Below are 23,882 nucleotides of genomic sequence, written 5' to 3'. Positions count from 1 at the left end.
ATACCAGGTTGTTTGGTTTAGTTTTGCAATCAAATGCTTATGTTAAGACTTGCGTGTTTTGATGGTGAGCTTTGGAAAATTCAGTTGTGTACCCTCCATAATTTGTTCTGAACAGAAACAACATTTAGCACCTTAAAATAATTGTCCTGGAAGGACTGGAAGTCCCTGAGTGTGGGCAGACCTACTTTAGTCACTCTCGATCAGCCAAACAAATTCAGAACTAACAGTGGCAGCATGCTAAGTAATTCCTGCTTTCTGCTTGAAATCTCACATAGGCCAGCATGACGGGCTGTAGGAGGAATACTAAATAAACTGTTAATCCCAAAGGCTTGGCAAGAGCTCTCTGAGCATACCTGCCTCACTGTGGTCTTACAGCTTATTACAGACGTCGGCACAGCCAATGAAAGACAAACTGGGTCAACTGGGAGACAAGCAAATGCAAATCAGTGTAAGCCAGGTCATTTCTACTGCAAGATTTAAGAGGCAGGCATATCGAAGGGAGAACAAAATACTCTCATGAAGACAGCAGAAATGCTGTAGGGGTGCTGCTTTTGCTAGCATGTTGTCAAAGTTCAAGTAGTATTTTCACAGCAACATTTGTCTAACGACCAACAGGCATTGAAGAATCATATGCACCCATCTCAAAAGTGAAAAGAGGGACAGCTTCAGCTGCTGCTGTGTTAAACCATTGCTGGTTATTGATAGCTTGCCCAAGTGAAAGCAGACAGTGCAAACGTACTTTTTTTGTGTGTGTGCTACAGAATGCAAAAAGCTCTCTGTTGTGAGATTCTCTGTGCAGACACAGATTACCTTGTACAGGAAACCAGTGTTACAATTGAGTGCACAGTACCCCAGTTACTAGCAAACAGTGCCAGAATGTGTCATTTTTCCTGCATTTGCTGTCTAAAAGTGAGAGACAGATATTGCTTCCCCTGAAAGTCCTTGTTGTGGTGTTGTCACCTGTGCTGCCTGGGTTTGGAATTGCCTTCACTTGCTCCTACTTCCTTTGCACAGCTCCTGTGTGGGAAACCTCTCTGAAGTATTGCTTGATGAGAGAGGCTGGACTCTGTAGGACTCTGTATGAGGTTTTCTATGAGGCTGTAGAATTTAGAATTTGTTTCTTTCAAAATGTTTGTGGATTTTACCTGGCTCAGTTTTGCAGTAGTTTTTAAAGATTTAAAGTGTTTACGTGGCCAATGCCAGCCTGAGGTTGGATTTTCAGGCATGAGGGATACTTGGATGTGTCTTTTGACGTTTGCCTGAGCAAGCCTCTTTTTCCTTTGGCTCTTCATAGCAATCTAAATGCAGTCAATGCAGTGAATATAAACTTACCAGAGGCATTTTGTACCCTGAACTGGCGTGCAGTGTGGGAATGATTGTATGATTGCCTGTAGCCACATCTTTTGAGCCTGCTGACAAAGTTAGCTAACATTTCTGTCTCTGAATGAGAATTCTTGGTGAGATCACTTAATATTACCTGAATGCATATCTGATTTATTTATTTTTTTTTCAAATATGAATAACTGCCTCTTGTTTCTCGTGCATTTCTTCTAGGAAGGAAGTACTTTTCTCAAACTATTACACTTCACTGCTTTTCATGACAATGTTTAGATGATCTTACATTAGGAAATAAATGGCTTTTGCTGATGCATGGAGTATAATTTCTGCTTGTATTAGGCCAGGTACTGTTTCTCAGCATACAGTACACACAGTATGTATGCCAGATCTTTGAGGTGCTTGTGCTTGGCAGCCTTCCTGCTCTGAAATGCATGCTGCCACATCCTCAGTGCTTCAGACCATCAACAGATAGGATCTGGGAGTCCAAAATGCAGTCATTTAAGAAATTACTGGCACTCAGATCCAACCCACCTTTCTGCCAGCATGAACAGGCCAGCTAATAGGAGCTCTGTACCTCAGCCTGTTTCACAGGCCATATATTTGCTGAGGCATCAAGCAGGGGGCTGTGAAGCAGACAGCTGGTATTGGTGTCATCTTCAGTCACTTCATCTAAATCTGTCACATTGCTCCTGACTGAGTCCTTGGTTATTCATACTAAATAGTTGAAGTTAACATGATATGCTACCATGTTTGTTCTGCACTGTCAAGTAACCACAGTGCTTGCATGTGAGGTTTCAGAGAAGCTCCAGGTTTCAGAGAAAGCTCCATATATTGGCACTGCAGAAGCAGCAGGAATTCTGTCATTGCCAGTGAGGTTTAACTAACCAACTGCAACAAAGGATTTCTCTCATCAGTTTTCTCACTGCAGACATTTTTAAGCTAGGAGGCTCTATTTGCACAGCTGTGAAGGATACAGACTTTCAACTTGCTTTAGTACTAATTCTTTTGACAAATCTATGTGTAAGAGAAGATTGTATGAATATGAGAATGACTCTATCTACAAAAATACCTCATTTGATGATGTTTGATAGAAAAATTGAAGGAGTGGAGAATCTAAACATTCCCTAGGTTCACAGTTCCACTAATTACTTACACTTTCTGCCATGGACATGGACTTTTTTTCTCATTTCAATAAATCTGTCTTTAAGTTTCAACTTTTGGCTCATATTTTCTCCATCTGTGACACCACTTGATATCTCTCTATATATAATCTGTATGTTTTCCTTATTCAGGTTTAATGCAGTACAAATTCTGCTCACTTCTTAACTGAACAATCTCTAACAAGACAAGGGAACTGTTAGTTCCCTTCCCCTCTTTGATGCATTATCCTCTCAATATCTTTTATTTCTGTCCCTCTGCAATACAGAAAACTCTGAGAACAAACCATCAAAATATAGCTAGTACAAAGAGCAAGGTACAGCATTCTAAAGATGTCTTGTCTGTTCCCCAGTTAAATATGGCTTGGCAGGGAGCAGTGTTATAACCCTGCCAACAGTGCTGCTACAATCTCATGTGCTGCTGTCTCAGAAAGCTCACAAAGCAGATCTGTCACTCTCACGGTCACTTGAAAGTCTGGGAAGTTCTGCTGGAATCCTCAGGGCACATGGAGCTGGAGAAATATTGCCCAGAGCCAGCTAAAAATCGTAGCTAGTATGTCATCACTCTTCTCGCGGAAAGGGAGGAAACATATTACAAGAATTATAACTGAAACAAAATTAAAGACTTGGGATTTTGACTGTACTGTGTTATGTTTTATTTGAGCTCTCTTTAAATCCTGCTTTTGCTAAAAAAAATATGTTCTTAAGATGCTTATCAAATTTTTCTGGCTTTTATAAGGCATCCATGAAGATATCTGTGTTAGCAGGGAGTTTAGCTTTTGCTTTTCATAAAAGGTAAAGTCTAAAACTGAAACAGTATTCAGATAAATTCTCATTGCCTTTTTCCTCTGAAGGAATAGGTTTCTGAGTCAAGCTCTCACGCTATTTTCCTGCCCATTCAACTTTCTTTTCTGAATCTCTAAATTATTTTTAGATTACTCAAGAGGGCTGTTTAGTCATGTTGAACTATGGAAATTTCCATGGTTAAGCATATTTTTCGTATGCATTCATTATCTGTACAGTTGGAGTAACTCCAGACAGAAAGGTACAGTGCAGGAAGAGTCCTTGGAAATATGAAGCTGAAGCAGCATACACTGGAAGGTGTCACAAATAAATGGATCCTTGCAGACGTCCACAATACAACTAGGAGTCACTTGTTTGCTTGCCATGGAAGGGAACAGAGACAGGTAACTTCCAAACAAGAGGTGAGAAGGTTATGTTCAAGTTATCTTACAAATTATTTTAGTGGGGTTTTGTTTTAGTTTTTTTTCATTCGTGTGCCAAAAACAGATATTGGAGACCACTCAGGGTTGGACTCCACTCATACACTTGACTTGAGTGCTTGTGGCAGTAGTCAGTTCACCTGTTTGCTGCTTGACAGCTGCAGTCCCAGCACTCTGTAAAAACTGCTCCTAACCTGTGGGTTACAAGCCACGTCAAAAGGAGCAGGAAAGAGATGGCTTGGAAATTAGGTAATCAGTTCCTCAATGGAGCTGTGAAAAAGGGTTGGTAGATGCTATCAGTGATCTACTTTTGTATTTAGAGTCCAGCTGTAATTCAAAGCTCAGCATGCGTGTACATGTGCATTAGAATGTGTACCGAAATTCTCATGAGAAGCATGTTCCTTGTACACGTCTCATATATTGGTGACACTAATTTAACTTACAGAAGGAGAGGGCAGAACAGTCTGCACCAGTCGACACTGGATTTTTCCTAGTGAGAGTGTCAAACCAAAGGAGATCATTCTATAAACCATCTCTTCTCCCATTGCAAGTTGTTAAGATCACTTCTTCCTCAAGGATTGTGCAATACTGAGTGCCTCTGTTGAGCACCAACCTATCTGTGAACGCCAGAAATGAGGTTAAATTTGTAACTGAAGCTTTTTTGAGATGTGACTCTGAATATTTCCTTTAACATCTTCTGGGATTAAAAGACCAACTCTTGAAACCTCTGGTATATCCTGGAAAGAATTTTGAACACCATCTTCTCACCCCGGTGTTTTCCAAAGATTTTGTAAGAGAGGAATCACAACATCTCCAGTTCCTTCTGCTAAAAAAATCCCTAAAATTCTAAACTGGGTAGAGCACAGATGTGGATGGTCTCGTTTTGACACACTGTAATTAGAGATATCTTCCACTTCTTCAGATGCTGCTTGTGCTTGTGTAGTGCAACTTTATCATGCCGCAAGAAGCTAGAGAGCTGTGTACTGTCTGTGAACAAAGTCAGCAAAGGACCTCTACGTTTTTAGGTCACCCTGGTGAAAAACATCTCAGCGAGGAATAACTGTGACTAAAAGCACAGTTACTGCTTCACGTAGAATTGCTGTAACAGCACAGGAGGAAGGCAGGCTTAAAGCATGTTGTGCATCTTCCGAGGCTTGAAAAAGAAAGAAGGTGAATCTCTGATCACTGCATGTTTAAGAGAGCTGACATTGCAGATGTTACATTAATAACTTTTGGAAACAGACATGAGTGTTTGGAATTAACTTCAGTAGAAGAGGGTGCAATTTTTCTATTTTTATTCTGCTATGAGCAGTAAATCATGTAATTATAGAATCATAGAATCACAGAACAGCTTGGGTTAGAAGAGACCTGAAAGCCCACCCAGTTCCAACCCCTGCTTTGGGCAGGGCTGCCACCTCCCAGCTCAGCTGCCCAAGGTCCCATTCAATCTGGCCTTGAGCACCTCCAGGCATGGGGCACCACAGCTTCTCTGGGCAACTTGTGCCAGTACCCCACTACCTTCTGAATGAAAAATTTCCACCTAATGTCTAATCTAAATCACTCCTCCTTTAGTTTAAAACCATTCCCTCTCATCCTATTGCTATTAGACCACGTAAGAAGTCAGTCTCTCTCCATAAAGTCATATTATCTAAAATGCAGATATAGAGAAATGTGTGCAAGAATGTCTACGAGAGATTCCACAAAGTGACAACTGTGGATTGTTTCAGATTTAAAAAATGGTACTGAAAGGGACTTAGCTATTTCCTGCTTGATGTTTACACCAAAAATAGATCTTCCTGATACCATTATGCTGTAGAATCCTAATGAGTTTACTTGGTGTAGGAGCAAGACACTAAAAACAGGCAGAGAAGCAGGAAGGCATTACGTAGCCATAGTGTTTACTATTCGTTGCTGTTTGTTTTTGTAAACATCTATTTAAACTAGAGTGGCTCTTGGGAAAAATAAATGCTTTGTGAGTGTACCAGTGCTATCTTCAAGCACTTCAACTGGAAAAAATATGCTTCAGAAAAAAACAAGGTTGATTCAAATGAATGCTGATATTTTAAGGGAAAAATCACGTGGTGTACATTTAAAAAAAAAAAAAAGAAAAAAAAAAAAAAAGAAAAAAAAAAGAAAACAAGTCCCTTAGACTTCACATATCCTAAGAAAGTAACAAAAACAAACCTCGGACTTTGTGTTAAAAAAAATCCAATGCAGATGTGGACAGATAGCTGTAGAGCTTTCTCAGAGTAAAGCCTTCCAAAGGAGTATGAGATGGGTGTAGCACTGCAGTAGCTGTGAGGAGGAATCCTTTGCTGGACCTGATCCTCAGATTCCTTGTGGTGCAATGTGCTGTTTGCTCATGACCAAGAAGTCTGACAAACATCTGCTTTTTCCAGGTCTGTGCTGGAACAGATTGTCACTGCACTGCACGAACATCTGCACAGAGGTGCAGTTGTGCACTCAGTTGATGCCAGAGCCTCTTAAAGACACATCTCCCTGCAAAAGTGGGTAGGCTAGCAGGGAAGGTACTGTTAAAAGTGTTTGGATCACATTTTGAAAAGGAAGGTTGGCTTCAGTGGATTAATAGAAAATCTCCAGAGGTTATTTCATGCAGCCTGCTGGAAATGTGCCTTCCAGCAATTGCAGCATTGCAGTATGGTTTGGGGTGGAAGGAGGCTTTAGAGTGGATCTGGTCTATCTCCATGTCTGGGGAGAGCTGATAATAGCTTTTTAGTATCTTCTCTAGATACTAAAGGAGGGCTATAAGAAAGAAGGGATCAGACTCTTTAGCAAAGCCTGTTTGTGTTAGAACAAGGGGAAAATTGTTTCAAACTAAAAGAAGGGAGGTAAGGATTGGATGTAAGGAAGTTTTTTACACTAAGGGTGATGAGGCACTAGAACAGGTTGCCCAGCAGGGTGGTGGATGCCCCATCCTTGGACACTTCAAGGTCAGGCTGGATGGGGCTCTGAGCACACTGATGTAGCTGTGGATGTCCCTGTTTGTTTCAGGGGAGAACTAGATGGCCTTTAAGGGCCCCTTCCAACTCAAATGATTCTGTGGTTCTATGATCTCCCCATACTGCGCAAGGACACCTTCAGACTTGGAGGAGAAGGAGGGAAATCTTAAACCTGAGGGTTGTACCCACCATAGTTCTTCTCTGTACCTTTCCTAATTGTCACACAGGACTGACTGGGTGGCTGAAGCGTGTTTGTACAGCACTAAGGTCTTCTGCTGTCATCTGTCCTGCTCATTCTCCAGCAGCTTTAGATGGGTTATCTCATCCAAGCTAAGGTGTGCAATTGATGCAATAGAAGGAAGGGATGCCACCTAGTGGGACCTGGACAAACCTGAAAGGTGTCCCATGTAAAATGAATGAGGTTCAACAAAGTCCAGTGCAAAATGTTGTACTTGTCTCAGGGCAATCCTGGATATATATAAAAATTGGGAGAAAAAATCCTTCACAGTAGTGTAGTAGTCCTGCAGAAAAGGACTTGGAGGTCCTATTAGATGAAAGAAACTTGTCATGAGTGAGCAGTGTGTGCTTGCAGCCCTGAAGGCCAACAATACTCTTGACTGCTTCAAAAAAGGGGTGGCCAGCAGGGAGAGGGAGGTGATTGTATCCCTCTACTTTGCCCTTGTGAGGTGGAGTACTGTGTCCAGGTCTGGGGCCCCCAGTACAGGAAAGATGTTGAGCTTTTGGAGAGGGTATAGAGGAGGGCTACAAGGGTGGTCAAATGGCTGGAGCACCTCTCCTGTGGAGACAGACTGAGGTAGCAGGGCTTGTTCAGTCTGGAGAAGGCTTTGGGGAGACCTCATCATGGCCTTTAAATATTTAAAGGGAAATTATAAACAGTAGGGAAATCAACTTTTTGTATGGGCAGATGGTGATAGGGCAAGGGGGAATGGTTTTAAACTAAAGGAGAGGAGATTTAGATTAGTTATCAGGAGGAAATTATTTACTCTGTGGTGGTGAGCCACAGGCACAGGCTGCCTAGAGAAGCTGTGGTGTTCTATCACTGGAGGTGCTCAAGACCAGGTTGGATGGGAGCCTGGGCAGCAGAACTGGGAGGTGGCAGCCCTGCCCACAGCAGGTCCCTTCTAACCCAAGGCATTCTGTGCTTCTATAATTCTATGATTCTATAATTCTGTGATCTTGTCCTGCTCCAAGGAAGGCAGAATATTAGGTCCAAATATAATTAAGGCTTAATTATAAGTTAGTGTACTAGTGAATGATGCTGTATGGGACATGTTGCATATTTTAAGTTCAGTGAATAATACTATTTTGCATTATGTGCCATACTTTTGGGGAAAAAAATAATCATATAACTCATTACAACATAATGTATCCCAACAACAGGGCAGATCATAAGGCAACCAGAAGTAACTCTTGATAGCATGTAGATAATGTCCTGTGGGGAAAAAATGTATCCCCTCTTTTAACTGAAAATATCTGTACAAAACACACTGGAGCCTGAAATAGCAGATCGTTATTGATTGCCACAGGAGGAATGAAGCACATAATTTAATTTGGAGATGAGGGGGGTGATGAAGCGAAAAAAAGGAAAAAAAAAAAAAAAAAAAGTTGCCTGATGGGACAGGCAGAGCCCAGCCCTGAAGGAAGAGCTGGATCTGAGGCTGACGGTCTGTGTGAGGGATGTGAATGTTCTCAGGTCCGGGTGAGGGACGGAACCGTCCCCACCGCAGCAGTACCGAGACCGCGACCACCCGCACGTTGCCGAACCGTCAGGGCCGCTTCTCCGCTTCCCGGCCCGCAGTCCCTCAGGCACGCCTCTCCGAACCCCGCAGGACCACGTCCGGGGCCTCCCCTCCGAACGGCCCCCGCGGGGAGCCCCGGGCCGCGGGACGGGGCGGGGCGGGCCGCAGGGGGCGGGGAGCCGGGCCGGGCCGGTGGCTCTTCCCCGCAGCGCCGGGACAGCGGCACTGAGGCTGCGGCCCCGCCATGGCTCCCGGCTCCGAGCAGCTCTTCGACTCCCTGGGTCACTTCGGCAGGTAGTGGGGCGACTGCGTCCCGTCCGGACACACGCACACACGGAGGGTGACAGTGCGCAGCGCAGCGCATCGCACGTGCACGCAGCACCGCGTGTAGCACGGGCTTCTCTGGAGCACCGCTCACACCGCACCTCTAGGGTGTGAGCACGAGTGTTGCTCGGCGGCTTTGCTGATATTGGGCGTATCGCGATGCGTGGGTATGAGCGTATGTGTGTGTGTCGATGGCCAAAGAGTTCCTATGATCAGCGGTGCGATGCACAGGACAGCTGTTCTATGTGGGGTGTGACTGAGCGCCCGTGGTTGGTAAAATGAGGTGCGCGGCTGTGTGTGTGGCTGGTGTGCCTCTGTGAGGGTGAGCCTCTGGTTACACGTGGAATGGAGCAGAGAATGGTGGGTGAGGAAATGGAACTTTAGGACTTGTATGATGGAAAGGTGAACATCCTCTTGGCATGTTCTGTTGTGAGCTCTCTTTGTGCACAAATCCATGTGGGGGTTTTGCAGGTGCATACTGCTCAGAGTAGGTGTCCAGGGCAGACCCTTGTGTCACAATTTGGGTACAAGTTGATGTACTGGATCACAGCTTTGTGCTTTCTAGCTCAGTCACTGGTGGGCTAACCACAGTGCTTCTCCCACTGGCACATTCTGAGCATATCCCTAGAGCTCCTTTTAATGGTAAAAGTACACAGCTACACTGCACGGCGGGACATACTCTTAATCATAGAATCTTAGAGTGACTTGGGTTGGAAGAGACCTTAAAAGATCACGAAATCATACAGTGATTTGTGTTGGAAGGAACCTCAGAGATCATCTTTTCCAACCCCTCCGACAAGGAAATCTCCCATTAGACCAGGTTGATCAAAGCCCCATCAAACCTAAGGCCTTGAGTATCTCCAGGAAGGAAGCACCACGACTGGATTCCAACCCCAGTGTCCATAGCAAGCAAAGTATTGAGAACTGCTGCAGTTGTTGAGTATGGAAAGGCTATTTCTTTGCTGAACTGGGATGTTTGCTTACAATGAAATCTGCCAAGTTGTGACTGACATGCATATCCATCTGGACAATATCTTATTCATTATCAGTTCTGGGCCAGCCACAAAAATATTTTGTTCTGTGTGTACTAGGAGGGAATTCCTAGCAAACAGATTATTTTGCTGTTGCTGTCACTCTTTTGCCTTGCGCTGTTTTGTGAAAAATGAGCATTTGACACTGAGTACTGAAATTAATGAAGTAGTTTTCCTAGCTGAGAACATTTATCAGTACTTCAGTGAAAGTTTTCATATACTTTTTGCAATTAAAGGGAGAATAATCTGGAGGCCAGATTATATGAGATGCTGTTCATAGGAGTTGTCTCGGGTTTAGAGCTTTTTGGTGACCTGCAGGCTGCTGGAATGCACATGGTAAATAAACATATTACCCGTAAAAAGTTGTCTGCTACGTATATGCTTAATTATAATTCTAAAATAAGTTCTGATAAGTCTGTGTCCATCATTGTGATACTGACAGATACTAATTTCTTAGGTTCATGAAATTCCTACAGGGCCCATAGAAACTATGCATTGTGCATGGATTTATTAGGTCTGCCACAACCAGACTTAGCAGTGCAAGTACAACTGTTAGTACTTGGGGACTGTTCCGATTATCTTACACTCTGACAGATGAAGTAAAGAATGGCCAGCTGTTTGTATGCATGTATATATATTTCTGGAGAGAGTATACATGCATGATGTATCTGCTATGTATAATACGCTATACTATAAAATATATTACGTATATAATGATTCACACAGAACGCATAAAACTTTCACTTTAAGATAGCTTTGCAGAATTGACATCCACATACGTGCTGTCAATGTTTTGTTTTCCATTGGACACTCCTTTGGAAGTCTCACTGGTGATGCTGTAGTTCTCAGCGGACTCTTGAGACGTGCATGAACAGCCATAAAAAACGTGTCGGTTGTTCTTTCCTTTGCTTCTAAAGGCAGACTTTGAGCCTTCGTGGTGGGTTGACCTTGGCTGGCTGCCAGGTGCCCACCAAGCTGCTCTCTTGTTCCCTCTGCACAGCAAGGCGCAGGGAGAAGATGAGATCTCAGCCGCTGGGCTGAGATAAAGGCAGGGATATCACTCACTGATGGCTGCACAGGCAAAGCAGATGCTGCTTGGGGAAGATTAATTTAATTTGTTGCAGTTAAAAATAGAGTAGCATAATGAGAAACAAAGCTAAGAACACCTTCCTCCAATCCACCCCCTACTTCTTAGCCTCAACTTCCTGCCCAAATCTTCTGCCTTGTCCCCCTGATGGACACAGAGGAACAGGGAATGGGGACAGTGATTGGTCTGTAATGCTTTGTCCCTGCTGCTCCTTTATGGTCTCTCTCTGCCTAGTCCACTATGGGCTCCTTCGTGGCTAGACCTGGAGATATACTTTCTGTGGTGCTCATCAGGTGCATGAGTAAGGCCTGCATCTCCACAGGACTCTCCTGGGCTACTGGAACTTCTGCTCCACACCTAGAACATCTCCCACCCTTCTTCTACGCTTACCTTGGTACCTGCAGGGTTGCTCATGTCACACATCTCACTCGTCTCTCCCAGCTGCTGTTGCACTGCAGTTTTTCCTTGTTTTCGGTCTGCTCTCCTAGAGCTGCACCCAGCATCATTCACAGCTCAGCTCTGGCAGCAGGAATTTGCTTTTGGAGCAGCTGGAGCTGGCTCTGGTCTGATGTGGGGCAGTTCTGGGTTCTGCTCACAGAGGCAAACCTTGTTTTTGAATTTGGGAGTGAGTAGCATCCCTGGCCCATCAGTTCAAGAAAGCTGTTTCTGGTGTATAAGATCACTGCTTGCTATTGTAAAGGTTAACAAAAAAAAAATCCACCTGTATGCCTCAGAAGGTCTTATCTCTAATGGGCTACCTTAAAGCTCCCAATTTACCTGCACTGAACTGCATCATTCTGTCATGCAGCAGTTTCTGACAGTCAGTCACTTTGGGTTCTCCCTCTCTGCCCAGCCACTCTGAGTGCAAAACCCAAGTGCAGGGAAAGAGAAGAGATGAGTGGCAGGCCCAAGGCTGGTGATGCAGCTCGCTGTGCCCTAGCAGCTCTTTTGGGAAGCTTGGTTATTTTAGTCTACCAGCAGGACACAGACCTAACTTACCTGGTTGAGTGTGTTTTGCACCTCCAATCTACACCATCACAAAGTGTTGAATGGGGAATAGTGTAATAAGACATAGAGGCCCCGGAGCTTGTCCAGAGGAGGACAGTAAGGCTGATGAGGGGTCTGGAACACAAATCTTATGAGGAGCTGCTGTGGGAATTGGGATTGTTAGTCTGAAGGAATCTCAGGGCAGACCTTGCAACTCTCTAGAATTCTCAGAAAGGAGATTGTGGTGAGTAGGGTTGGCCTCTTCTCCCAGGTAACAGCAATAGGACAAGTTGCACCAGAGGAGATTCAGGTTGGATATTAGGAAAAATTTATTCCCCAATAGAGTGATGAGGTATTTTAACAGCCTGCCCAGGAAAATGGTTGACTCACAGTCCCTGGAGATGTTTGAGAAGTGTTTAGACATTGTACTAAGGGACATGGTTTAGAGGGGAAAAATTGGTGGTAGGTGGACGTTTGGACTAGATAATCTTTTCCAGTCGTGGTGATTGTACAGTTCTGTGTCTTGAGAAAAATGGAGTGCCTCTTACTGTTAGTGTGGATGAGAGTGAGGAGTTGATTTCCCAGTGGCACATCCAGGAGCTATAAGGTGCAGTCTGCGTGGTACGTAGAGCTTTCTCCATGATTTACAGTTTTTAGATCTTGGCTTATATTTTGTCTAAATGTCGGTGGTGGAAACTGTCAGGAGACAGGACAGTTGGGTGTCACTAACACTATTTTCAGGTTTTGTAATGAAATATTTCTAGATTCTTGTAAAAGATTGTTCTTTTAAACTATCCTTGCATTTGCATCTGGGTTTGGTTTGCATTTGCTTTTGTTCTTTTTTTTTTTTAACCAAATGAAAATAGACAGATTTTCAAATGTTAGTTTTATAAGTGAAGTATTGTACTAACTGTTGGACTGTTTAACAAATTGGCAATGATTGTTTTTTATCTTTATTGAAATGTTTATGTATTGATTTGGGTTTAAACGTCTTCCCGTAGTTGCCTTACACAAGCTTGTCACCTGGTGAATGGGTCTGCTCCAGTTGGGATTTCAGAAACAGCCCTGACCAGGATTAGCAGTGGCCTATGGGAAGAAGAGAGTCAGGACAGAGTGCCTGCTGGGGCAGGATGCTCACCTCTTGCACCCAGACTTGGGCTCCACGAGAGATTATCACATTTTTCAGTAGTCTCAGTGCTTTCTGTTAAGTGCCCTAACACTTTGCTAGGGGCCACAAATAGAATGGAGACTATACTTAGCCTGTAAAAAAGCAGACTTCATGTTAGGAGAGGTTCCTTCAGTGGGTGTTTGCAGTGCAATCCCTGCCTCTCAACACCATAAAAGCAGTATTTGAACACTCAATGCTAAGACCATTTCTCTTCTCCCTACATTCTATGACTCTTGTTTCATTTCTAAGGCCTGCACCAAACCATCCGTCCTCTTTTCATGTCTCACAACTTTTCCAGGCTCCTATTTTCATTCATTTATTACCTCTCTTGTTTCATAGCTTGCAGCTTCTCTTGAGATCTAATTACATCTTCTGCAAATTGTGATACATACATGATACTTTCAGGAATTTTCCAGAACTTATTGGATATGTATCAAATAACGAAGAATCCCAAGTATCTCAAAGTAAATGCTCATCCATTCCTTTTCAATAAGAGATAATAAGAATACTTTCAAGCAATGTTTTTTCAAACTCATGTTTTACCAATGTCTTGAGTGATTCTTCCCCAACAGAAAAAGACTTTTCAAGCAAATGTACTTACTGGATATGGAAAAAGTTGTGGTTTTCTTTTCCACGTTAGAATGGAAAAGCAGGTAATCATGTTCAGCATTTGCACACATGATTAGGCTTTACTTTAAGAACAGAAACATTACAAGCATTTTCAGAAATACTAATATAATTAGTGGTTAGTACATCCTACACAAAATTAACATTTGTAAACAAAATAAAATGAATTACTGTTTAAAATTTTACATTTTGCAAAAATGAGCAAAATACTGTGGTTTTGAGATTGCTAGCTGGATGCATGCTAGCTATTTTATACAATGGACAAGTTTATAGCAATGTGTCTTCATTCAGTTTTGAAAATGTGTTTGTGGACAGCTGTTTGCATTTACTGGAATGTGCCAGAGAGAAGAATCTCAAATCTAAGTCCTCCTTTGGCTCCTAGTCAGAGGTGGTGTTTGGCAGGAATGCTTGAGAAATATTCTTCAGCTTTATAACTGTACTATATTATGTCTGAATCAGCCTATGTTTATCTCAGGTGCCCATGGGCTAAAATAAGTGGACCTAGCTGCATCTAGCTGCATTTTAGGAATAATTGCTTTTTTTTTTTTTTTTTTTTGAGTATCCTGATATTTTGTAAAAGGCACTTGATCCCACTGGTGGAATGGCATCATAATAGCCTCGGAGAAGTGAGACAAGCCATGTGTTTTCACAGAGCAGACTCTAGCAGCTTCAACAAAGCTCTTATTATCTATGCCTGACTAGGCAAAAGTAGAAATATCTTCAGGGCTCAGAACCAAAGGTGGACATTGGCAAGTGCCCCTGGATAATGGGGTTGATGCACTAGCAGTGCTGTCTGCAAGAGGTACTCGCTGTAGTTGCTGGGATCCAGATCATGCTGGAGGCAGTCTAGCACAGGATCTGCACAGACAAAATTGCACTGCATCAGAATGTGCTGGCAACTTCTCCCCACCTGCTTCTGGAGGGAGTAAGTAGATTGTAACAGTGTGTGTTACCAAGTGTGTTGCCTGTGATTTGGTGCCTGGTATATTGCTGCTGTGAAAGCTCTGTTGCTTCTATGAAAGCTCTGTGAATAATTTTTTAATGATGGTCATGATTTTCTACAGTACAAAAGTTCCCCCAAGTTGGAAGGAAATGTTTTATAAAATGGACTTGCTCATGAGAAGCTTGGCCAGTATATTGCAGGAGGTGACATGATTCAAGTACAATATAGTATTAAATTTAAGGAATTCTTTGAAGGTCCCAGAAACGTTCAGCACATGCTGTAAAAATTTCTGTGCTAACATGCTGCCATACGCAACAAGAGCAGAACTGAAATATGTGCACAGCTGACAATTTATTTCAGGTTGCTTGAGAAAAATTAGCGATACATAAAAAATTTCAACTGAGGTCTCCATTTCAAAGACCAAGATTAGAAACAGTGTGATGACAAACTGTACAGGACAGAGACTTACAAGTGCTCATAATGGCAGATCTGACAGTGCATATAACTTGGGAAGGAATCCCATTTCTTTGAAAAATACTGAAATTGCCTAGAAAGCTAATATATGCTTTAGTATCATACACTGATAGCCAACTGTACTGCTCAGCTCACTCAAACCAGATGTTCTCTGAAGTTCATGTGAAATGAAAGGTGATTTCAGGAATCTAGATGAGCCATTGGTTGGATCAGAGACTGAGCTCTTTCCTCAAGAAAACGTTTTCACTAAGAGGAGAAGCTGGGATTCCTCTTCCCATTATTTGGAGGCATTGCAGATGTCTGGCATCGGAGGTGCTGCCTCACCAGTGCTGAGATGGGAATAAAGGACACAGCTTGGAGAGTAGATAGAAAGGGCTGATAAGGCAGGAAGAAGAATACAAATACCAGAAAGATCGCTCAGGAAACTGGTCTATAAAAAATATGATCTATACTGCTTTATGAAAAGTATTCAGCATCACACTTGGATGGAGCACAGTACCATCTCAGCAACCTCTTCTCCTGTCTAAACTGTGAAAAAGATTTGGAAGGCTCTGCTTACCCATTTGATCCATCCATCCCGTCTGTGTTAGCTCTGTGAGGAAGAAGTTAGCTGTCCAAATCAAGGCTCAATAGTGTAAATAAAATAAAGAAATAAAGATGAGCTCACCAGCATTACAGGCATGTAGTACAAACTTCAAACATCTTCCTTAGTCTCCTTGTCAGCAAAGATAATGAGACTCTTTAAAGTTGTGATTCATCTGACTTATTTTCAGTGAGTGCTTCTGAACAGGATGAATGAGGCTTCTATATTTGTCTGTGCTTCTGCACTGAGTGAAAAGGGAATCTAGATAAGTATAAATGGGTATGGATGCGTACCATACACAATATATTGCCTCCAAATGTATGGTATACATCCAAAGTCTAACTTATTCAACTAGTTAAGGCTTAGCTAGAAGGTTGGGATGTGGGAGATACTTCTGGCAACATACTTTCTGTGTCACAGGACTAGCCAGCATCTTTCTATCAAATCAACACAAAGCAGGTAACACAGTGTTTGCACCACTCTGCTCTATGTCAAATATAAGAAAGATTGTCAAATATGCAGCAGCACTACCGTTGCAATGCTTGATACCTTGATAGCTTTCCATCAGCAATACTTGTTGTCAGTTCCTTGAATACAAGCAATTCTAATAAGGCCAGAATTTGAAATGCCAACATTAAGATCAGAGAGAAGGAATCAAAGCTGTTCTGGAAACACAGTAGGCAAAAGTGTGTGGGTTTTCTAGCCTCTAAATTGCAGGTATAGATCTTTTTGTTCTTGGTGAAAAATCAGAAAATGATACTATTGATGTACTGTTCAGATAGTCTTTGCTCTATAAATATTACCATATCTGTAACATTACATTTCATTTGAATGTCCATCTGGAGAGAAAGTCAAGTATGAGAGGTGAAAAATAAGCAGTAATAAATAAGCAATATTCAAAAGCTATTCTGCCATGAAACTACTGAATTTACAGTGAAATTATACTGATGAGACCACATTTCACTTAAATAGCTCTTTGTGTCTCAGACTCCAAAACAAATTGCTATTTGGATATTTTTTGGTGTTTGGATCTTTGGATCTGGTTTATATCAGGAGAGATGGGAAATGGCAAGAAACTTCTTTCAACTCCACCCTTCTGAGAGAGAGTTCTTGTTTTGTCCAGGGTTAGAGCAATTGGAACCTCCTATCACTGACACTTGCTTCTTAGGCTCCTTGCAAAGCTGTAGTCAGTAGTAGTTCAAGGTAGCTGATCTTTGTTCTGTCTCTTATCCATTTACAATGGGTGCAGATAGTACAAAAATAGATCTGTTAAGAAGAAACCTGGCAGGTCTGAGCAGAATCCAGTTTTTTTGTTGTATTCTTGTGGAGAACGGAACACTCTGCATTTCTTGCAAAAACTTATGTAAGGTTAGAAAACAGCAATGTTCTAGTTCATTCCTTTGTACCATAAGATAAAGACTCAAGGAACACACCTGACACTGCTGTGGAAGGATAACAAGGTAAAAGAACATTACAGAACATGTTAGGAAGGTATTAAAGTGCAAGACCTTGGAAGAGTGACAAAAGTAAAATATGTGGTTTGTATTTCTTTGTTTTTAATTTAGATTATGACAAGAAATTGAAAGGTGTCTGCTTTTCACTAGGAAATCAAGAACAATGTAAAATAACTCTTGTTTGTTGGTGATGGAATAGATAAATGGCTAGGTTGTAAATAAGCTCTTTGTCTAATTAAAATGAAAGGCAGTATTTTAAATACCCAAGATCGATTAAATTGATTCTTGATGTTTCATCTAATGTATGTACTCAACAATGTGTAATTTTCCTCTGGTGGCCTTCTATGATGGAGTGATGACATTGGTGGGCAAAGCAAGGGCAACTAATGTCATCTACCTGGACTTGCGCAAGGCCTATTGCGTGAACTCTTGCCTTCATCCCTATCTCTAACTTAGAGACATATGAATTTGAAAGGAAGGCTGTTTTGTGGAGAAAGAATTGATTGGTTGTTGCAGCCAGCGGGTTGTGGTCAACAGTTCATTGTCTGTGTGGAGACCAGTCATGAGTGGTTTCTCCCAGTCTTCAGTCCCAGTTTCAGTCTTGGGTCTTCATTTTCATCTTTGTCAATGGCAGTGGGATTGAGTATGCTCTCAGCAAGTTTGCTGATGAAACTAAACTGAGTGGTGCAGTTGATAAAATGGGAGGGATGCCATCCAAAGGGACCTGGACAAGGTTGAGAAAAGGGCCCACATGAACCTAATGAGATAAATAACGCCGAATGCAAGCTGTCGTGATCTGGGAGATCCCAGATAGGGGAGAAGAAATCATTGAGAGCAGCCCTGCAGAGAATGGCCTGAAGAATCTGTTGGATGAAAAGCTTGACATGAGCCAGCAGGATGTACTTGCAGCCCTGATGGTCAGCAGTATCCTGGACTGCATCAAAAGAGGTGTCGCTAGCAGGGAGAGCGAGGTGATTATCCCCTTCTGCTCTGCCTTCCTGAGGCCCCATCTGGAGCACTGCATTCAGACCTGGGCGCCACAGTACAAGAAAGACGTGGAGCTTTTGGAGTCAAGAGGAGGTCCATGAAGGTGACCAAGAGAGTAGGAGCACCTCTTCTATGAAGAAAGGCTGAGGTAGCTGGGCTTGTTTAACCTGGACAAGAGAAGGCTCTGGGGATACCTCACTGCATCCTTCCAGTACTTGAAGGGAGACCTACATTTTATGCAATCTGATAGTAATAGGACAAAGGGGAATGGTTTTAAACTAAAGGAGAAGAGATTTTGATTAGATGTTAGGGGGAAAATTTTCACTCAGAAATGGTGAGGCGCTGACATAGCTGCCCAGAGAAGCTACGGATGCTCCATCCCTGGAGGCACTCAAGGCCAAGTTGGATGGGGTCCTGGGCAGCCTAAGCTGGTGAATGGCAGCCCTGCCCGTGCAGGGGGTAGAATTAGATGATCTTTAAAATCCCTTCTAATCCAAGCCATTCTATGTTTCCACAATTCTTCTTAGAGGAGAGAACACAGAAATATTTTCTTGTCCCATGAAATCAGTTAGGTTAGCAGAATCAGTATCCAACAGTGAAAACTGGAAGAAGTTTAAATAAAAACTGGACAGAGGATCATGGCCAGGCTGCTAAGCAATGCAAAACAAACTGAAAAGCTCTGCACTCATTTGGGAAGGTCCTGTGAGGCTGATTCACCACTGAAGGAGAAGTAACTGAGCACTTCTATCCAGAGTATTTGTGATAAAGAGGGGCAGTTTGGAGGAAAGGTGGGTTGTGAACCTGGAGAAGAAGCTGGAAGTCTTCTTGTGTTCAGTAATCTCCTTAAATGTTGGTGTAGAGATAACTTGCCATGTCTTGGAGAATACAGCCAATTAGGGATACTAAACTGGCTAAGGAGACGAATATTGGTGGGACAGACCACGTGGCCTCAGAAGAGCCAAGAGAATAGATAAATAAGGGACGATACATAGACCATACCACACAGTGCATGTCATCAAATCTGCATGAATATGCATGGGGAATTGTAACTTTTTTTTCAGCAGAGAATCTCTGGCTGAAATTGAGTTGCTTTTCCATGATGTTTATGTTGACCTTGTCTCAGATTTTAGAAGACATGTTATTGAAGTGTCATCCAGTGTGCTTGAATTCGTTAGTCTTACTTGTTACAGTTTTTCACAGGAGGTCTTCTGAAACTCAATGAAGAATGAGAAGTTTTATAAACATTTTCCTAGTGGGGAACAATTAGATTTCTCATCTAGAACCAATCTTTATTGGTTAACAATATGTGGTATGACAAAAAAAAAAAAGAAAAAAAAAAGAAAAAAAGAATTCAGGACTGAAAATGAACTGTCTAAATTTTCTTAGGCATTGTTATGAATAGGGATTGGAAAACACAGTTCCTTTTAACTATTACAGCAGTAAGGCTTAATTATTTTGTAAAATAGGAAACATGCTGGCCTTTGAGTGTTTTATATCTCAGCAGCTGTGGGTTCATGAAAGCTGCAGGAGCAGTTCTGGATGTAGGCAGTGAAACATGAAATCCCTGCCCAGGAAACAGAATGGGTTTGTGTCTTATACCTACGCTATCGTGTCTTGGTATTAGAAAGGATGGTCAGGAGTTGATTACTCTTCATGATGTGTAAGGTTATAGGGATGTTCAGCAGTTCAATACAGTTGTAACTAAACTCTACAGGGAGAAGGTAAACATGTCGCTGTAAGAGTATTAAAAGTGTCTGAACAAGAAAGGGGATTATAATGAATAGCAGTTCCTAATACATTTTTGGGTACTGTGTAATTAATAACGGAATACATTCAGTTAACCAAAATCGAGTAATGCAATACAAAGCAACAGAAAGCAGCTTTGATTTTCCTTAAATTTCAGACTTAGAGATATATAGAAAAACATATAAAACCAAAGTTAGGTGGAGAGTTCAAGAGAGGCAAAAAAAAATGGCAGTTAGTAATTATGGAATCTTCTCATGATTGACATTTGCTTGCTGCAGTCGAAAAGGAAAACAAATACTAGCAATATGTTTGTAATATGGCAAAAAGAGAAAGTTCACTTCCTCTTATTGGAAAAGATTAAAGATTTTGAGTAGAAAGTATCTTTTTTTTCTAGCATTATTATTATTATTATTATTTTTAACCATACCTTTACTCATTTCCCAGGATATATAAAATTAAATTAATTTAATTACACTGGAATTTACAGACAAAACTTTTGTTATTTGCTTTAATTTAAGGAGAGTTTTCTTCCTGTCCTTGTGCTCATGTCAAAAGTTATTTACATAGACACTGCAATACAAAGGACCTGCCATAGTTGCAGCAAAAGATAACCATTTCCAAAAGATAATAAAAAAATTAATGATATTCTTCTTGCAGTACTGGAGATATATCTCATGTAACACTTTTTATGGTAGCTGACAACAGTGTCTTTTTAATGACTCTTCGAGGTAATGTTAAAATGATGCATGTAGATAAAATTATAGTAGAAAAGGTTGCTAGTGTAGATGGAAAATGTTTTCTTATATAACTAAAGCTGGAATTCGTTTACTTTGACTGAGTTTGTTCTTCTGATGCTCAGATGCAGATCCATAATGAAACGATAGAAGTGGAACACAGGATCAGTTTTAAAATACTGAAAGAATGATTTGGTGTCTGCTGTTCAGTGAATGCATGTTGCTGCACAATGCATATTGTCACAATGATGGAGGCTTTCTTATTCCTGTTGGTACCTGTATTGTTGGTACATTTAACTGCATTCAACCGTGTCTTCTCCTCCTGAATACAGATTCTGGAAACGACCCTCCTGCTGATGTGTGCTGGGACTATCATTTGCATAGTTTAAAACACCCAAACTTTTGTCTCTGTAAGGCAAGCAAGGCTAGGTCTGTTGTATATTTAAGACTGGTTCCAAATCTGCACCTCTGTACCATAGCAAAAATACTTCTGTGTCTCATTGAGCTCCTATAAAAAAGTAAATGTGTAAATGTAAGTAATCACAGCTTGTTGATTTAGAGTGGGAAGAATGCTGAATGGCTTTTCTCACATTAAAAAAAAAAAAAAAAAAAAGAAGTGGGATTCAGAACTGTAAATAGTCACTAAACACAAATTCTTTTAGAAACGTTAAGTATCTGGCAGTTTCATTTCACTGAAGCCATGCTGTTGAGTGTATACTGCACAACAGCAACATGCTGTGTTTTCTGTCTTTGCTCTGGTTTGCTAACAGGGTGGTTGAAAATGCAGACAGTAAAAATAGTTCTCGTAAATCCTGTAGAATAGTGCAAGTGTTTGCTAATCATAGATCAACTGTGTGACTCTATCCTCCAGTGGAAGGTTTTTTAAAGTATTATACTAGCTTTTAAGGAGCATCTAATAGATTTGCCATCAATTCCCCTTCTCCTCTGATGGATAGACAAGAAAACAAGTTTTATCTGGAAAATATTTTGTGTTACATGAAGTTGTCAAAAAACACATTTTGAATTATTGTCTAACAACACATTTTGTCTCAGGTGTGCACTGCAATAACTGGCAATAGTAAAAGTTCTCTGAGGTAAGGACTTGCCCTCTAGCTGACACGTGGCAGTGTCTACTTCAGATATTGCCTCCCAGATGAACCACCCTGCAATTAGGCTGCTACTGAGTGCTTGCGTGGATGCAGTGGAGATTAGATCAAACAACTGATCTGGCTTGTTTGTTTTTTAAAATTGTCTCTTTTGACATCTTTTTTTTTCCAAGTTAGATCAGTTTCCCAGATAAAATTTGCAGCTGGTCCACATAAAAAGTACCATCACAACTGAGGAGATTCTCAGGGGATCGCTATGTCTGAGGGAATAAATAAACTGTGGGAAAGGAGAAGGGAAGAAATAACTTACCAGGACAGTGCCACAGGGTATGTTGTGTCATGAGATGATAGCCACAGTGACAGTGGTCTGGGATCTAGTTCATTATCCTTAGTGTTTCTTCAATTCAGGAACTGAAATTATGATATTAAAATTTGCTTTTCTTAGATCATAAAACTTGTGCAGACAGATCAGAAAATATGAAGGTGTTCTATTTTTACTGTAAGCTGCAAACTGAAAAAAGAATAACCGGGGAGAAATTTCACAAAATACTTTAAGAAGGACTGGCACATTTTCATGCTGTGTCTTGTTCAAGCTTTTATGAAGACAGTTTTATGCTCATTTGACTTCTGGCATTCATTAAGTGCCTCTGCACTGGAGCAGTAACCTACAAAGTCTTCTTGACTTCTATATTTGACACTCCTGGCAAGAGTGACAAAATGTACTTGCCAAATAATTATCTCCTGTGGCAAGTCACTAAAGAGATGGAAAAATACTGTGAAAAGCCAGAGATTATTGTAGTTTTTAGGACAGTCTTCATGTTCACAGGTCTTAAAAATAAAAAATAAAATTTTTAAATAAAAAAAACCCCACATAAAGTATTCCTTGCAACAATATACTTTACCTAATCCATTATGTGTATGTGAAGGTAACAGGCATATAAAATATCCTTTCCAGCGACTGCCTTTTTTGAGTTCAGTAGAGGAAAACAGATGACAGACTTTGCTGAGAGAAGCTTTGCCTTCTTTTGGTGAATGCTGGTTGTATTTATTGCTGCTGCAGTTCTATTTTCTTAACGTTTCAGTGCGTGAGCAGCAGTATCTCTTATGTCAGGGAAATTTAACTTTTAAAATGGAGTTGGTAAGCTTGCTAAAAGGATTACATTACATGAGCCTGCGGTTGAGAGATTTAAGCTTATTAATAGACGAGTTTCTTATCTGTCCAGTGTTCTTAACTCAAGAATTAGGGAAAGAGTTAATCATTCACAGCAGACAGCAAAGACAGCATAGACTTTAACCAGGGTCAGCAAAGTGCAGGGGTTCTGCTGTCACCTCCTGCCCCAGCACAGCTTGCTGCAGGGAATGCCCAGGGCCCCCAGGCTGCGGGCCGTCCTCCCACAAAGAAGAGATGCTGCCTGAGTGTAGGCCAAAATACAGACCCAGGATTTTAAGGCTGGGAAGAGCAGTGATGTGTCCTAGGACACCCAGTTGTTCAGAGGGAGGGGGCCTGGCTAGCAATGGAGCAGGGAGCATCTGTGTGCCCCCTTGCTCAGCACTGTCTGCTGTTTTAGCAAACCTCTGTCTACCACACGTGACTGGGCCCATGGCTTTCTCTGTCTTTTGTCAATCTGCAGCTGCCCTGGCAAGAGAAGTTCAATGTGTCTATGGTACTTTTCCATCCCACGTATCATCCTCCTTACATACTTTTCATGCTTTCTATGTATTGTCACTGATGGCCTAATTAACTCCTTTTTGGTAACTATGCGAGTTATCCAATTTCCTGACCTCTGTGCATTCGGGCTTTCTAGAAACAAAGCTCCTGGTATCCACAGGAGAAACTCACCAGTTCACAGGGTTGAGTGTTTCAATCTGGCATTGGCAGAGAAGATGCCATCAATACACTACTGTAGTCAGCCATGAATTTTGCCTTCACAGCAAAGGTGAGCTTTCAGGTTTTGGGGTTGTACATATTTTCAGAGTGAGCCCTAGCCAGCCCATTGTGGAATTTTACTGGAGAGAACAGTAGGGAGCTTTTACAGACAGAAAAGCAGCCACTCAGTGCGGAGGCAGGGCTGTGGGTTGCCTTCAGCCACTGGTGCTGCCAGACACGTCTGTAGCTTCACATCCAGCTGTATTCTCTCCTATTCCTGCTTCCTCTGCCTGCTCCTTGGCTTTTTTATTCAGCTGAGAGAGGTT

At 41.7% G+C, this 23,882-nt stretch overlaps 1 protein-coding gene and 1 long non-coding RNA gene across 5 annotated transcripts in view; one reads left to right on the top strand and one right to left on the bottom strand.

Moving 5' to 3' along the window:
• The first annotated feature begins 8,622 nt into the window (after positions 1–8,622).
• The window catches only part of SLC22A16 (solute carrier family 22 member 16), a 35,444-nt gene continuing 20,184 nt past the window's right edge, over positions 8,623–23,882 (top strand). For both annotated transcript variants that reach the window (XM_052685702.1, XM_052685710.1), the window contains exon 1: positions 8,623–8,732. In XM_052685702.1, the coding sequence (XP_052541662.1) occupies positions 8,683–8,732 (50 nt within the window). In that variant the 5' untranslated portion in view covers positions 8,623–8,682. The remainder of the gene's footprint in view (positions 8,733–23,882) is intronic.
• Positions 10,411–22,203, bottom strand: LOC128082050 (uncharacterized). 3 transcript variants are annotated; one of them, XR_008207526.1, is made up of 3 exons: positions 22,000–22,203; positions 13,637–15,906; positions 10,411–12,953 (listed from the first exon to the last, which is right to left on the bottom strand). It is a non-coding gene; the product is annotated as an uncharacterized LOC128082050 (long non-coding RNA). The 3 variants fall into 3 exon arrangements; XR_008207525.1 differs by having other exon boundaries at positions 10,411–14,520; positions 15,747–15,906; positions 22,000–22,199; XR_008207524.1 differs by having other exon boundaries at positions 10,411–15,906.

This window comes from Tympanuchus pallidicinctus, unplaced genomic scaffold (genome assembly GCF_026119805.1).
Source record: "Tympanuchus pallidicinctus isolate F22 unplaced genomic scaffold, pur_lepc_1.0 scaffold1, whole genome shotgun sequence".
Lineage (NCBI taxonomy): Eukaryota > Metazoa > Chordata > Aves > Galliformes > Phasianidae > Tympanuchus > Tympanuchus pallidicinctus.
This window is presented reverse-complemented; position numbering and strand designations above follow the sequence as displayed.